At 45.5% G+C, this 15,737-nt stretch overlaps 1 protein-coding gene across 3 annotated transcripts in view; it reads left to right on the forward strand.

The window, feature by feature from the left end:
* EPRS1 (glutamyl-prolyl-tRNA synthetase 1) overlaps window positions 1–15,737 on the forward strand; it is a 488,457-nt gene that overhangs the window by 19,243 nt on the left and 453,477 nt on the right. For all 3 annotated transcript variants that reach the window (XM_069233874.1, XM_069233875.1, XM_069233876.1), the window contains exons 3-5: window positions 1,867–1,966; window positions 7,240–7,396; window positions 8,155–8,294. In XM_069233874.1, coding sequence (XP_069089975.1) covers window positions 1,867–1,966; window positions 7,240–7,396; window positions 8,155–8,294 — 397 coding nt within the window. The remainder of the gene's footprint in view (window positions 1–1,866; window positions 1,967–7,239; window positions 7,397–8,154; window positions 8,295–15,737) is intronic.

Here is a 15,737-nt window from a genome sequence, read left to right on the forward strand (position 1 = left end):
AGGAAAACAGATTCACTTCTTTCTTTACACCCCGAACCATGGTTCCTGGAGGCCTCTCCAATGGGTTCCAATCATGAGGGGCAGGCAAGTACCTCTGCTCCATACAGCCCCAGCGAGGGAATTTTCCCTTTATGAGCATTCAATAGAGGAGTGTGAGGCACACCCCAGTACTTGCAGTTAAATCTGACCAGACGACCAGCTAGCAGCATGGCTGTTTGCTTGGCACACTCCAATTGAGTGTCCCATTTTAAGCTTATGTTAAAGGACAGCTAGGTATTTATAGAATTCACTACTTCTACGTTTCAGGCATTCACGAAGTTAATCACTTTTTCCCAAAGATCAGCACTTTGGTTTTCTCCAAATTAATTTTCAATTAGTTCTGCCTGCTATACGCTGCAAGGGAGTCCGGTTTTCTCTGTGGACCAATATGGATATAATCCAGAAGAACCAAGTTGCCTGCATGTAGCGGACAAGGGAGATGCTGTTTCCCAACTTTGAGGGAAAATTAATTAGTGAGACTTATGACTGCCGGCAGGTCTGCAAGAAAAAAGGTAACGAGTAAAGGGACTGAGACACACCCTTGCCGGAGGCCGTTCTGTATTGTGATTTGTTTTGTGTTAACCTTCCAGATCTGTCAAGCTCAACCTGTGCCCAGTTATCCATATGTAGAGCTTGTACTGTACTAAGGAGGGCAGTCGGGAGCTTCCAGGGGACAAGTTTCCCCCCAGAGAAGTCCCTTGGCCTACTATTTCAAAGGCTACATGGAAGTCAACAAAACAGCAGCATAGCCTTTTGTTCACTTCCAGGGTCTTTTGTAGAATGGCCCAAAGAGCAAAACAATGGTCTGTGGTCGAGTGGCCCTTCAGAAATCCACCTTGATTCGGACTATCTTATGCTCATATGCTCAGTCATCCAAATTTATGGGGTAGAAAAACACTAAGATCTTGTCTGGATGGCATTTGCTCAGAACGATCAGATTGGCATGGAGCTAGTTGAGAGCCCAGGGCACGACACATTGCTTCCACTGAACACCTTGGCCGCGAGGCAGCAAACAAAATGTGCATGATTGGTGCTGCGGGTAAAATAGAAGAGATGTAGGAAGCCATGAAAAAGAAATTTTGAAAGACTAGTCATTGAAAATGGCAATGTGTGTTACAGATAGTGACCAGGCGATTGCTAAGTGTATCCGACAAGCAAGACACACCAGGAAAGTAAAATAACTGTAAACTAGGGGCCCAAATACTTGCACATGAAACTATGAGGGTGGTTTCAGAAATGTTATTTTGTTAATTAGTTAATATTGTTTGAAATGCTTGGCTGACGATTGCACATTGCATCATTGTGAGGAACAGAAATTACTGATGCAAAGATGATAGTCTTAAAACTGCAAGAAAGAGGTATTTTAAAAAATGGCAATGTGAGTTGAGCTGAGATCAGTTAGTAAATCTTGAGACTAAGGTTGGTCTGTAGAGGATGTAGAGCTAAGGGCAACATGCTAATTGATCTCGGCAGCCTTGCTAACTCTCGTGTTGTGCACACTAGTTAGGCATGTCCAGCTAGTTATTCAGAAATAAAACATAGAGACCGATGTTGAAATATAAGCAATATGTGTGTTTGATTCCTCTTAGCAATGTCAGCTTCAGTGATGTGAATTTGTGAGTTGAGCTGAGATCAGTTAGTAAATCTTGAGACTAAGGTTGGTCTGTAGAGGATGTAGAGCTAAGGGCAACATGCTAATTGATCTCGGCAGCCTTGCTAACTCTCGTGTTGTGCACACTAGTTAGGCATGTCCAGCTAGTTATTCAGAAATAAAACATAGAGACCGATGTTGAAATATAAGCAATATGTGTGTTTGATTCCTCTTAGCAATGTCAGCTTCAGTGATGTGAATTCCATCGTACGCTACCTTGCCCGAACAGCAGCGTCTTCTGGGTTATACGGTTCAAACCTGCTGGAGCGCACTGAGGTAATGAACAGTAAAGTGTTTGTAGTTTCCACTTGTCTTTCATACATAACATTTATTAATTACTGAATGAATGTGTGACCCAGATACCTATATGAGAAGCTATGCAATGTAGTGTGTACCTCTAGTCTCCACTTGCTTTCTCTCCTACCTAAAATATAATCTGTATCCTTTGCGCTGAATAAGGGATGCCTTAATTCACCAGCCATGCAGCATGGTGTCGCACAAAGACCCACGCCTCACTTACCTATCATAATTGATATATGTAGGAAAATTGATTATTTGGTGTGGACAAATGTCCTCCTCAAAGTTAATTCCACCGCCTGCTAGATTTCACTCAAATTAAATTAAATGTCCTGTGCTCAATCCCTGCTAACATGACACAAAGTAGTTGGGCTTAAATCAAAGAAAATGTATCAAGTGTTTAAGCAGTACATACACAGTAGAAAAAGTCACTCAAAACATAGCAAAATTCTGCAACCAATTTTAATATAAAGAGAGAATATTTTAGTAAAGTCCAAAACAACAAAAATCCAATAAGGGGAACCGTAAATAAGATTTTTTTTTTTCCAAAGATCTAAGTGAAAATCGCACCAAAATCCACAAAGCTTCAATGATAGTTTAGAATTAGAAGTGGTAGACCAGGACTGATGCAAGAGGGCGACCCTGATGAAGCCCTGGTCAGATACAATAAGTGGACTTTTCCTGCTTAAAGTCTGGAAATCGTAAAGTTTCAGATATATCTTTTTTTTTTTTTGGGGGGGGGGGGGGGGGGGGGGAGAAAAAGTTATCTTGGTGGGGCTAATCTGAAATTGGAACTGCCATGCATACTTACTGCATGTTAAGACTTGGTAGAGTCAGGAGCTATTAATGTTTTAAGTCCCAACACAGAAAGGGACTTCGTTTTTTTTGTTTTTTTTTTTGCAGTCAGCTGACCCTTGGAATCCACTTCCTTGTCCCGGGTACAATGGGGAACAGGTCCAGTCCTTCAGATCTCCTCACAGGTCACAGACAGCAGATCCATTTTTTTGTGTTCTTATTCACATCCAGAAAGTATGCCAAGGAAGGCTGGGTGCGTATCCAGCTTGTAAGTGTTCACCAACCTGTGGGTGTGGACACATCTTTGACTAATGGAATAAGGCCTTACCTATGTTTCGTATAGTTTCTATTTTCCTTTGCAAACAGTCCCACAGTGCACCCTATTCCCAAAATCCAAGGTGGGAAATGCTTCTCCCCTTGTGGAGACTGTTTGTGCTCACCAATAGGTGTAGCCAGGATAATGAGCAGCCCCCTCATCTTTGGTCACTCAAAACCAATTCTGGGGGTAGCTTTTCTCCCACTGGGGACTGTGGAGACAAAAGACATGGCCCTTCCAAACAATTACTTGTGATGGGGAATACCCCTTTGAAGTAAATTAAGTTCCTGGGCCTGCTCCAACTAGTCTTGGTACCAGGGGAAGAAAATACCTCCCCACTCCCAGGCCGTTTCACACTTATTTCACTTCTAATTTTGTTGAAGTACGGGTTGGGCAGTTTCTAGAGAACGAATGCAAATCAGCCTTCAGCAGCTTCAGAGCTTTTAAAAAGCTACATTTCTTATATATAGAGTCAAATTTTGATTTTACCACTGGATTGGATTTTTATTACTTATCAAAATAAGTCTTTGAATGCAGTCTGTATCTGGTACATGTTAGAAATTGTGAATTAAAGCATATAATATGTACTTTCACTTTTCTTATGTACCGTTACAGCCTGACAAGCAACAATGCCGTTTTGGGCTAGTCACTGGGGGAACATGCCATTTCTAATGTGATGTATGTTACACTCCTAAATATTATGTACTTACCTTGTGGGCAGCTGTCAAAGGGTGACTTTGACAAGTAAGTACAGAAGGGTTCAAACTGCTGCTGCCACATTAGACCTGAAGCTATGTTTTCACTACCACAGTAGTGGATGGCACAACAGTTGGCACAATCTACAAGTATCATTTAGCTTTATATGCCATGAGTTTATTTCTGCACCACATACTATGGACTTGTAGGAAGGTTAAATGTGCCAATTATGTTTTAAGCCAATTTCAGCATGATTTTGGGCTCCGAGCATATACACTGGACCTCAGATCATATCGAGCATATCAGTATTCTAGTGTTGGAGTGCAAGGTTACCAGTAGGTGAGCCCTCCAAAAAAGGGGTCATGTTGCAACAATATCACTACTCGAGTGCGTTACAAGCTTTTCATGCAGTCATGGCACCAGATTGTTTTCTCTTCTGTTACCTGGAAGCTAATTTTGAAATACATTTGTGCAGATTCAATATTCTAACAGACCTGTTAATTTTGTCTGATGTCCATATTACTGTAGACTCCTCTTCGAAGCCTTGATTACTAAAGGACAATATTCAGGACCCGAGCCTAGCCTCACCCACTACTATTCTATGTTCAATCCCAATGTGTGCATTAATGCTCTGTTGGTTTGCGCTACTTTCCCGAAGTTTGAAGAATTGCACTTGAGTGTTAATTCTTTGTCCTTGGTTATTTGCATCGTAAATGTAATCCTCCAGCTATTTTTTTTTTATTTGAGCTCTAGTATATGGTTTGTAGCAGACTAGAAGCAATATATGCGCATCCGATGTGGAAATGTGTGTGACTAGGTATGAGTATTCCCCTTATATTTGTTTCGATAATGTTACATGTGTTGTGTTTGATTATGTGTGCTCTTAGTCTTATGTTTTACCTGCATTCTTAAGGAAATAATTATCTCCAAGCAGTCAGCAAGTCTTGTCCATTTACTCTGCCTCGCCTCTGATTTCGCCACCACTGCTCCAGTAAGAGATTGTTGGTATAGAGCATAGTTTGTCTGCACTACTTTCACCATGCCTTCGCTAGCATTTGAGCTCTAGTTTCTGAAGCGATGTAAGCCAAGGGAAGGATGGAAGGCTAGGGCCCAGACTTGAGCTGCTGCTCAGTTAACGCGGCCTGCGTGCGGTGCTCTTCCTGTCTTGTGACAGGCACGTGGCTGGGAAGGTGGAGGGCTGCAGCAGAGGCTGTTTACGCTTAAGGTGTGCGGCGCGCGCCCCGTGCAGGAGGCCTGAAGCCCGGACCTAGGAGTGGCGGGAGCAGGTAGTGCAGGTGGGCTCTATCACTCTCCGCGCGCGGCGCCCTTCACGTCCGGTGAGGCAGGCCGGGCCTCCTCCACAGAGCTGGACCCTTACACGCGCTTGGGCTCATCCCACAGCCATCTTCCGAGACTGCAACAGCAAAGGGCAGGCCCCGCGTAACTCCGGCGTTTGCTTGGGAGGCCGCCGCCGGCTGTTTTTGGCAGCTTCTCCCTGCACTGAAGTTTGTTAAAACCCTGGAGCCGCGGACACTATTTTGGAATTTCTGCTGCCACGTCAGTGCAGCTGTTGGAAGAGGACGGCTGTCCGTAGCCGAGACGTGCAGTGAGGCCATAGCTTTACTGTAAAATGTTAAATATCATTAGGAATCGTTTAGAGGCTAAGATACGAATATCAAGGGACTTAACTGCGTTAGAAGCTTCCAACCATATTCGGGATATTGCTGTGAACTCAGCAGCGGCAATAAGGAGATAGTGACTCTCCCCCACACCCCCTGTTTAAACCCCGTCCCCCTCTACCACATCCTCACACACACACAACCCCCCGCACAGCTGGGTAAAGCAGAGGACACTGGCACCAAGGGCACGCGGTACGAATGTCTCATCAAAGTTCCTTGCAGAAAAAAGTCATTGGGAACTAAGAAAACTCGGGGTTGGGGTGAAACGAGTCGCAGTACAACAAAACGATTGTATTGTACTGTAGCATTTACGTAGCTCCTACTGTGCCTGTGCGAGGCGCTGAATTGCTCATGCGCAACAGCGATCGAAGGTTTCACGATGGATGACCTAGAATCACTAAAAGCCCTCGTGCACACGTATACAGCTGGGTTAGTGCACAGCACAGGTTTATCAGGTGCCACCACTCAGCCAGACTATACGAAGAGAAGGTAATTCTGCGCTGCTGCTGACCTTCAGGAAGCACCCGCTGGCTTGGTATGAGCTCCTCTGTGTGCATAAAGAGGTCTGGTCAGCTCTTGACTTCCGTTTGATGACCAGTCGCATCAAGCTGTTTGTGTTCCTAATGACTTTGCCATACATTCGTTTCTAAAGAATAATGCATAACTCGCGAGTCTTAGATGTATAAACACTGTGCTTATAACATTTTTGTTTTGATGACATCACGCGCCCTCTATTCAGCAGAGTCTAGTTCTTCTTGGATTGGGCCCTAAATAAGCACATGTGGTGAGAAGTAATTTATCGTCCGGGCTTATAACGATTTCTGCTCAATACATTTTACCTTGCTCTCCCGTTTACATTGCACTCAGTGGTTGGTGAAACTATTACTCCATTTCAGAGTAGATGATAAAACATCTCTCTAAACTTCGGATTTCAGTTGAATAGAACACACCTTCACCTGCAGTTTGACTAAACCCTTGTTCCTTCACACCGAAGATGATAAATCACGTTTTCTCTATTTTGACTATTGTACTAACCGTGCAGCATGAAGTGTGTATGTGCTGTCGTGTGAAGGACCACAAGGATATTGATACATTGTTTTCAAATTATTACATGGGGGGGGGGGGAGAAGGGACAATAAAGCCACACATCCTTTCATTCTTCTGACTTTTATGAATAATGAAAGTAATAAACATTGATGTGTAACTTAAGCACTTCTGTTGTTGGAGTACCTTGATTACAGATCCACCCACTTCAGCTAATGCCCATTCTTGTTCTGTGCATTTACCTGAGAACCTACTATGAAGCTGTCGAGAGCCCAGGAATATGTTGTTGTTCCCTTGTCATTTTTATTTTCTTCAAATGATCGTTGTTGGAGTATCATCATAGGATATAAGTGACATCAGAGATAATCAACAGTTACTACGCAAGTGTACGGAGTGGACCATATAAAGAATCCCCAACTGCCCCCACCCACTTGCAGACAATCCAAAGTAACAGTCATGTAATAACAATCAGCCCTTGACGTCGACACCCATAGCTCTAGAGGACCCAGCATCCACCCCTACCCTCCAGGCGGTCCCAAACTATACATGTTTTTGTTCCCTATTAACTGCCTTTGCATTGTCCCTTTTACATTTCTTCTTTTCACTGTTCAACGAGTGGAAGCCTGGGTGATGTCACTTTCCTGTTGTTCAATACTTAAGTGTGTATTGACCATGGTACTTGCGGGTTGATGAGTCCAAGTCCCCCTTTTGTCCTACTGCAGGTTGATCATTGGCTGGAGTTCAGTGCCACAAGATTGCAGAGCGCTTCTACGTTCCAGGCTGCCCTACAAGATCTGAACCACTGCCTCTCTCTCCGCACCTACTTGGTTGGACACTTTCTGACCCTCGCTGACCTTTGTGTTTGGGCCACACTAAAAGGTTGGTCGCTGAGCTGTCGCAGTTTCCCTCAACGTGATATACCTTTCCAAAGGTTTTGCAATCTCACCTGCAGCAGTTACAACCTGGGAAAAGTCCCTTTTGTTCTTCTTTTGTCTCTTAAAGTTAGTGTTACAAAGGTTTTGAATACTCACATAGTATGAGTAGCATAAACAATTATTCTGTAAGCGGTAACAAGTTAGGCAGAAGAGCAAGACAAGGGTACACGTTTGTTGATGATGGGGCGGGGGGAAAGCTGATTATCTTTCTAGTAGCATCCAAGCAACGAAGTGCATAGAGGAGCTCAAGCTGCCGCCTGATGTGCAAAAAGTAGTTCTGTTGCAGAGCTTTTAAGACCAGAAATATGGACATTGAACCTGTAAATATATGTAGAAAAGTGATGACCGTACATCGTAAATAAAATGCATAACAAATCCCCAAAAGCTGGCGTAAAGAGCCACAACCAGCTTGTTACTAAAGAGAGATGGCCTGCAAAACGGATGTTTATTTGTTACAGATGAACACTAGGAATGGCAGCATTGTCAAGTAGGTGCTGCATTGCCAGGTAGTTGCAGCTCTTCCACATTCCTGTTATGTACAGGAAACTTGTCTAAGTTGAAATGTAGCATTTCTGACCGCATGTTTCAGAAGCATTCTCCACCCTGCTGTTAAATGAACCGTTTCTAGGTATTGATAATAGGTAGCATTTGATGTGATGCAATCCGTACCTCATTCTGTACCTGTGTTCTGTTTTTCTGTAGGTAGCAATGCATGGCAGAAGCAGTTGCAACAGAACAAGGCTCCAGCTCATGCTAAACGCTGGTATGGCTTTCTGGAGGCACAGGTCAACTTTCAGTCTGTGGTCGCCAAGTGGGCTGTTAGCGCCCCTCAGAAGAAAGCAGTAAGTAGACCAGTATGGTCTAGGCTTAGTCTAGGCTATAGAATTGTTCTATCCCCTGTACATGTTCAAATATACTTACATAAAATAAAATGGAAACTGTTAGACTTGACATCCTTAGAGTGTTTTTACCCCAGACGTTTTGGCTTTACCTCCTGTTTTGTTGCTGTATCATTTTGTTGGCCTTGCAGTTTACCACTGCTAATCAGTGCTAAGGTGCATGTGCATCTCCCCTACAACGTGGTAGCACTGGTGTATCCCAAATTGGCATATTCCATTTACCTGGAAGTCCCTTGTAGAGTGGTATTTACAGGTCCTGTAAACTAAATGCTACTAGTGGGACTGCAGCACTGATTCTGCCACCCACTTAAGTAGCCCTGTAAACCTATCTCGGGCCTGCAGTCTCACTGCCACCCTGGCTTGGTTTCTAAAACCTCTTGCCAAGCCCATTACTGGCATTCTTACATATAGGTCACCCCTAAGGTAGGCCCTAGGTACCCCTTAGGGCAGGGTGCCATGTAAGCAAAAGGTAGGGCATGTACCAGTGTTTTCATTTCCTAATAATGAAAAACTCCTAAAAGTCATTTTTCATTATTGTGAGGCTTGTCCCTCTCATAGGTCAGCATTAGGAATTCCTTATAACATTTTTAAAGCTATAATTTGTGATCTGAGAGGAGTAGCTGCATCATGTTTAGTACCATTGGAATGGGAATATTAAATACTCTTTACTGGTAAAGTCAGATTCGTTATTATTTTAGAAATGCACCTTTTAGAAGGTGGATATTTCTCTGCATTGTGTGCCTACAACCTATCTGCAGTACACGTCTGGCTGGGGATAGGTGACAGCTATACTTGAGCATTCCCTTCAGACACTCGCAACACAGGATACTGAGCCACATCTGCATTCATCTGTATACTGATGGGTCTTCCTGGGGAGGAGTTTGGGAAGGGCTCACAATTGCACCTCAAAGAGTAAGGACTTGAGTTCAAACAAATGGTCTGATTATCTCCTACTGGCCGTCTGGAGAAGGGACTAACCTGAAAGGTTGACCTGTGCAATTCACAAGAATTCTTTTGTGGTTATCCCCCACAACAAAGGCACTTTCTTGTACAAGTGGGCACTCAGTAGTACTCTTCTGGACATCAGGGGGCTCTGCTGGAGTTAGGACTGCTGTGTCAGGATCCCCACTTTGCCAGATTTGACTTTTCCCAGGAACTGCTGCTCTGCCCTGTTGTGCTGCCCTGCTGATCTCTACCCTGCACACCAAGGATCAACCCTCAGGACACCATATGTTCACAGTGATCTACTCGACGGCCCTTCCTGCTGGGGCACCTCAAGGGTCTGTGAAACCTGCACTCTGCGACACTTTGGCTGTATTGCCTGCACTGCAAAGCAACCTGTGCTTTCCGCTGTGCACTGCCCGAGCCCTGGCTGACCGAAACCCCCCCAGCGACTGCTGCTTCGGGCCACCTGGTAGTACCTGCGGCACAAATCACCAAAGGCGCCGTATCACAACTAGAGCAACCCGGAGTGTGCCCCTCCCTCACCCAGTGCCATGGGGCTGGCTGGAGTTGACTTGTGCCTCTCCTCTTCGTCTCGCAGTCTGCCGTGGGGTACGTCTCAACCCAGCTGGCCGGGCTGCTCCACAATCAACTTCGACCAGCCAGGATGGCGCCTAGTGTCGGGTGGCCCCCGTCATCCCCACACACACACACACACACACACCTGGAATGGGGCGAGGTGCCCCCAACAACCGCAAGACTCTGCTGGGACTACCCACCTCAGGACCACGACTCCAAGGTGATCTGGAGCACCGCAGCTGCAGACTGAGAACCACTTGGTGAACTGGGCTGTAATCTTCCTAATCGCGGCACCCGCAGATTTTAGTAGGCACCTTCACTGCCCTCCTCACACTACGGGGAGAGCGGGAGGCCTGTCAGGACCTTTTTTTTTTGTCCACATATACCTTGTTAAACTTTATAATTTAAAAGCCTGAGAACTTTCCAGCAAATGTTCTAACCCCAAAACTTGCTATAGTTAAGTACTGGCATTTTCTCTTGTCGTATTGAAAGCTGATAAAATGTCTCCCTATTATTTATTTATTTTATTATTATTATTTTTTACTGTAGCTCTAAGGAGTTTTTCCTCTGTGATGTTTTCACTATATTTATTGCACAAGTGTTGCACAAATACTTTACATTGTCTCTTAAGTTCAGGCTGACTGTTCTGCACCAAGCTACCAGAGGGGGAGCACAGGTCAATTTAGGGTGTGTATCTGACTTCCCTGACTATAGTGGTGGGTTCTGCCTGGCTTAGATGTATACCCTAGCCAACCAGAAACCCTGTTTCTAACATACGCACAATTAGCAAAGCCCATTTGGATGCTTTGTAACGGCTGCTTAAGAGTATGTTACACAAGCTGATCTGGTTGCTGGTATCACTTGTCTGGGAATGGTTGGATTGAACACTAAAAATCTGGCAGAATAGAAGACCATGCTACAAATGCTCTTATTCTTGCAAATCCCACCTCCTCTTTGACAGCTGACCACCTTGACTTGAGATGCCAGTATTGGGAATGGTGAGCGATGTGCGGCTTCTCATTGAAAACCGCTGTGAGGCAGTGGTTTGGTTTTGTGAAAGGACAATGGAGACCTCTTGGTGTTGAGTAACGGAGATAAAAAATACTCTCAACAGCCAAGACATGTCAAAAGAATCTAGTCTGGCCTGCACCAAGAAATAGGAGTGCTGGGAAGAGACAGGATAAATAAGAGGCTGAAAAGCCCCAATGGAAAATATTACTGATTGATTGCATTCACATGTGTAAACTGTGAACCAAGAAAGAGGATGCTATAATGTGTGAAATATTTGCTGTTAATAATTGAACATGAAGAAGAATACAGACTAAAATAAAGTACAGTTAAGTAGAAGTTGTTTATATGATGATTTTGATTTGGCGGGTGAATTTTTTTGTATTTGCACATCTGCCCACCTCCAGAAGCCCAGCTTGCAGTACTTTGATCCCTATACTGTGACTGCCTGAAACATCAAAGGCTTTAAATCTGAAATTAAAAGGAATGAAGGCAGGGAATCTAGTAGATGTTTTGGATTATGTTTGTGGGGTTCTGCTTTTCTACTTGAGTGCAGAAAGGCGAGGAACTAGTATGTTTCCCGAAAGAGAGCAGGTCAAAATTCATTTACTAGCTCATAAGACTAGACTGTATGATTTTAAATGGGGTTTTGAATAAACCTCTTTAGTTGGGTTACACATAGGATTTTTCAAGTAGGATTTTGGGACATTAGTGCTACTTGCTCATCTGTTGCCTCCGTGTTTTTTTATAGAAGCATGGGCTCCATTAGATATGGACACTTCTATGGCTATTCTGAAATCTATTCAATCCGCCTCCCCAGAAGATCCCCTTCTTCCTGGCAAGCTGGGTTTACCGGAGCCCAGTTTATTCAATATCATCCTGGACGTCCTTAATTCCACCTTGTGTGAGGGATATATTCCACTGAAGTGGAAACATGAAAAAAAAAAAAAAAAAAAAAAACCTGGATTTTTACGTTTGCTTCAACTATCTTCCCATTCCTGGGGCGGGGCCAAGATGGCGACTGGTGCGGCAGCATAGTTCCCGTGATCCGTAAACAGTCGACCTAACTCTTGAGTCCAGGTGATCGCCGGCTTCCTCTGGTCGATTGCCGTAAACCCTGTTGCCCTTGGGCCACCTCCGGGAGAGCAGCGCAGTTGCAGAGTGGATTTTGGTGCGGTGGCGGCGCTGCTGCTGGGACGCGGCCTGGGCCTTGCTTGGGAGGCCCGTGGAGATGAGGCGTGTCGCCTCGGATGGACGCACGGAGAATGCTGCTGGGGCAGGACGTAGCCCTGATGGTGGTGTGCACCTGGAGGCGGGGCCAGGCTTGGGGTCTGACGTGGCTGGCGATAGGAGGGGTGTGTGTTTTGGTGCCTGGGCGGCCTGAGACCTGGGACGCCGGAGGTGTACCTTGGCGGCGCTACCTGGACCGCAGCGGGCGCTGATCCCAGTGAGAGAGGATCTGGCTGCTCCTGGTTCGGTTGATTGACAGTGTCTGCTGCCCAATTTAAGGAGACCCTGCGGACACCGCGGCGCTTGATTGCCCTGGCATTGCGGCTTCCTGGCCGCCGAGAAGTCTTGCTGGGCTCGATGGATGGCCTGACCCCTTGGCCTGGATTCGAGTCCCTAGACGGAGCTAAACTGAGGGGACACCTCAAGCTTACGTTGTCCTTATGTCTCTCTAAAGGAGCTTAGGTAATGCTCCCACGATGATCTGCAAATTAGTCTGGGCTGGAGATTGAGTGCCACGGACCATTGCGAGTGCTGGCCGCCACTTGGAGTGCAGAACCTGACCAACAATAGTCCGGGGCCCCTGCCGAGAGCCGTTGTTTGCCTGGTGTTGCTAGCTTCTGCCTCACTAGGTGAGTGGGGCCTGCAGTGTGCTGTCTGGAGTGCTAATAGTAGTGCCACTCACCCAGGGAGTGCTTTGGCGCTCAAATGGGCAAAGCGAGGCCTGCCTGGGGCGGCCGCAGCAACCATGACTACCCCAGACGCCCCACCTTGTGACCTCTCAAGCCTTACAGCAAATGGATGCCACTTTCACACTTCGCGGTTTGAAAAGGTGCCTCAGGCCATATTGGATACCAAAAACACTTTGGAGTCAAAGATCGAAGCAGTGATACTTGATGTTAACCTTCTACGAGCGGACCACCACACATTGTCTGAGAGAGTCACAGAGACAAAGTGGTGGCTGAGTGGCACCCAGCCATGAAGGAACTCCAAGGAAAAAAAGCTTTGCTTATCTACGGATGTTGACACACTGAGACGCAGAGTGGAGGACGCAGAAGGGAGATCGCGGCGCAACAACATCCGCTTGGTGGGCTTCCTGGAGCGGGTGGAGGACCCAAATGCAGAACTATTCCTGGAGCAATGGCTATTCTGGAGCAGGCCCCCCTTTGCCAGGAGTGCCCCTCCCCCCGCCCATTGATTGCTCGCTTGCTCAATTACCAGGACAGGGACCTGGTGTTGCAGCTTTTCCGAAAAGAGGGTTCGCAGAAATTTAAAAAATGCACTCCTCTTTCACAGCTGAAGTCCACAAGAAACGCGGCTCCTTCTACCAGGTGAAGCAATGCCTCTGTGAGCACAACATAAAGTACGCCCTTCTGTACCCTGCTGAACTGCGCATGCAAGATAGCTCCAAGGTACATATCTTAGCCTCCTCGGAGGATGCCTAGACTTGGCTTCATGCCAAGGGGCTTGCTCACCCAACACGATCTGGGCATTCGGAGGAGCAGTGGACATCCCCCAAAGGGACACGCCGGTGCCGGACGAAAACCAGGCCCTCACCGGCCCAGGTGGTGGCGGACCGCTCTCTCTCGCTGCTTGAGACTTCACAGTTTGTTTCCAATCCATTCACTGCCCTGCGAGAGCCTGAAGTCACGGACAATGATTAGGGAGGCCGCTCCGATTCTAGGAGCTCCCCATGTGGACCGATGCTCACCCCGTGATCTGTGGATGATAGGAGTCCTGCTTCTAGAGTTGTTGGGGGACATGTTTTGGATGTTTCCTTGGTCAACCAACTGCTTGGAATTGGCCCGCTCTGTACGGATCGCTGGAGAATGGTATTACATCTCAGAGCTGCCCGCCGAGGAATGTGGTGGTGCCAGGAGGCGACCGGTATTGGGTTGACATTCGACTGGTCGGGTGCACAGAGCTGGCTGCCTGTCTTTCACCCCCCTGAGCCCCACTCTGTATGGACCAGTTGCTCCCCACGCCTGCTACCAGGCTGAGTTTTGTCCTTGTTATTATGTTGTTAATAGATCAAGATGCTTTTCATCTGTTGGACCTGTATGGGTTCTGCTTTTTCTATTTTGTTGGGGAGTGTATAAAGCTAAGTGTCTATGCCACTAGTTATGGCATCAACCTTTGGGGGTATCAGAATTGTGGCTTAATAATTTCTTAGGTAGCTCCTGGGTGGTCCCCACAGTTTATCTGCACTTGCCGTGCATGGGTAACTTGGTATCAGCTAAATCTTAGACCTCCTCAAACTCAGGCCTTTATCAATTTGGATCTCAATTTTGCAAAAGAGTGAGACAATACTTAAGATTGACAATTAAGGACTGTCTCTCCTTGGATAATTTATAAAGCTAGTCCCTGGCTGAGTTATATTAAGTCATCATTCACAGCCTTGCGCCACCCCTGTGTTTTCACACAGTCTGCGGACATCATTACAGACGATGATCGGTGGGTCAAACATAACTTTCTACTGGGTATTTAGGCCACTAGAGAGGACACTGAACTCTGCAAACCATCCGTACGGCCCTATTGTTTGATTAAAACAGTTAGCTCTATAGAACCATACCTGACCCGGGTTAATAATACTTACCACCGTTGGCTTTTTTCCAGGTTCAGGCTGAACTCTTTTCTCTCACTGGTAAGCTTTTCTAAAGGTTGGGATGCAGATGGCCATTTAGATCCTTGTGAGTGTGACAAAACTTCAGCAACAGTCTGTCTTGCATGTTGTAATTTTCTGTATTGTTGGTTCCTATTTCGAGAGAGGCTCAGTTTGCTCAAGTAAGACCAGCCATGCTCTTTCTTGCCCGGTTGGGGGATATTCGTACCTGTGCAAACGGGTTATTTTCTATGTGACGTCATGATTTGGGGGGCTTGGCCCTATCTGTCTGCTTTATAATGGTTGTACATAGTGGACCTGTTCCTTTTATATAGCTATGTTGTAATTTTGTTTTATTGTTGATTTATTATTTGACTTTCAAGGACTGTGTACCTGTGTTTTATATTGTGTGTATTTGTTATTTTGTTCTGTTTTCATCTTGTTTTTTTTTTTTTTTTTTTTTTTAACCGAATAAAGAGTTTACTTACATTGGCACAATAGCTCTTATGTAGCCGAGACCTACTGGCTGTACACCACCTTGCTTTATTCGTTGTATTTTACTTTGATGCCTCATTGTCATCCAAACACTGTAAGATCTAATGCTTTTTTTATGCTTAGCTGTTCTAAATCAGAAATTGCAATCTCCTTATAGCAACTGTGCAAATTCTTGTTCCCATCCCCTGATCTTTTTTTTCCCTCTCCTAACCTGCCAGAAATCTCAGCATGTTTTTCATCCCATGTATGTTGTTGGATTGGAAAGTGGCTAGGGGGAAAGGTCCCAGTTATTAAATATCTGAAACATTTGCTCACTCCCACCTTTTTAATACTGCTAAGATGTGCTTTAATTCTTGTTATGATTATTGCAGCAGCTATTTAGCAAGGCTACCAAAGTACTTTCATTCATGTAGATAAAATTATCAAATTGATCTCCCTCGTGCTCTTCTCTCTCCCCGTCCTCTCCATCATACAGTGACTCAATGATTAACCGGAAGCAACTGATTCCAGTTGACACATTTTACCATGGTTTT

Source organism: Pleurodeles waltl, chromosome 5 (assembly GCF_031143425.1).
Source record: "Pleurodeles waltl isolate 20211129_DDA chromosome 5, aPleWal1.hap1.20221129, whole genome shotgun sequence".
In the NCBI taxonomy this organism is placed as follows: Eukaryota; Metazoa; Chordata; class Amphibia; order Caudata; family Salamandridae; genus Pleurodeles; species Pleurodeles waltl.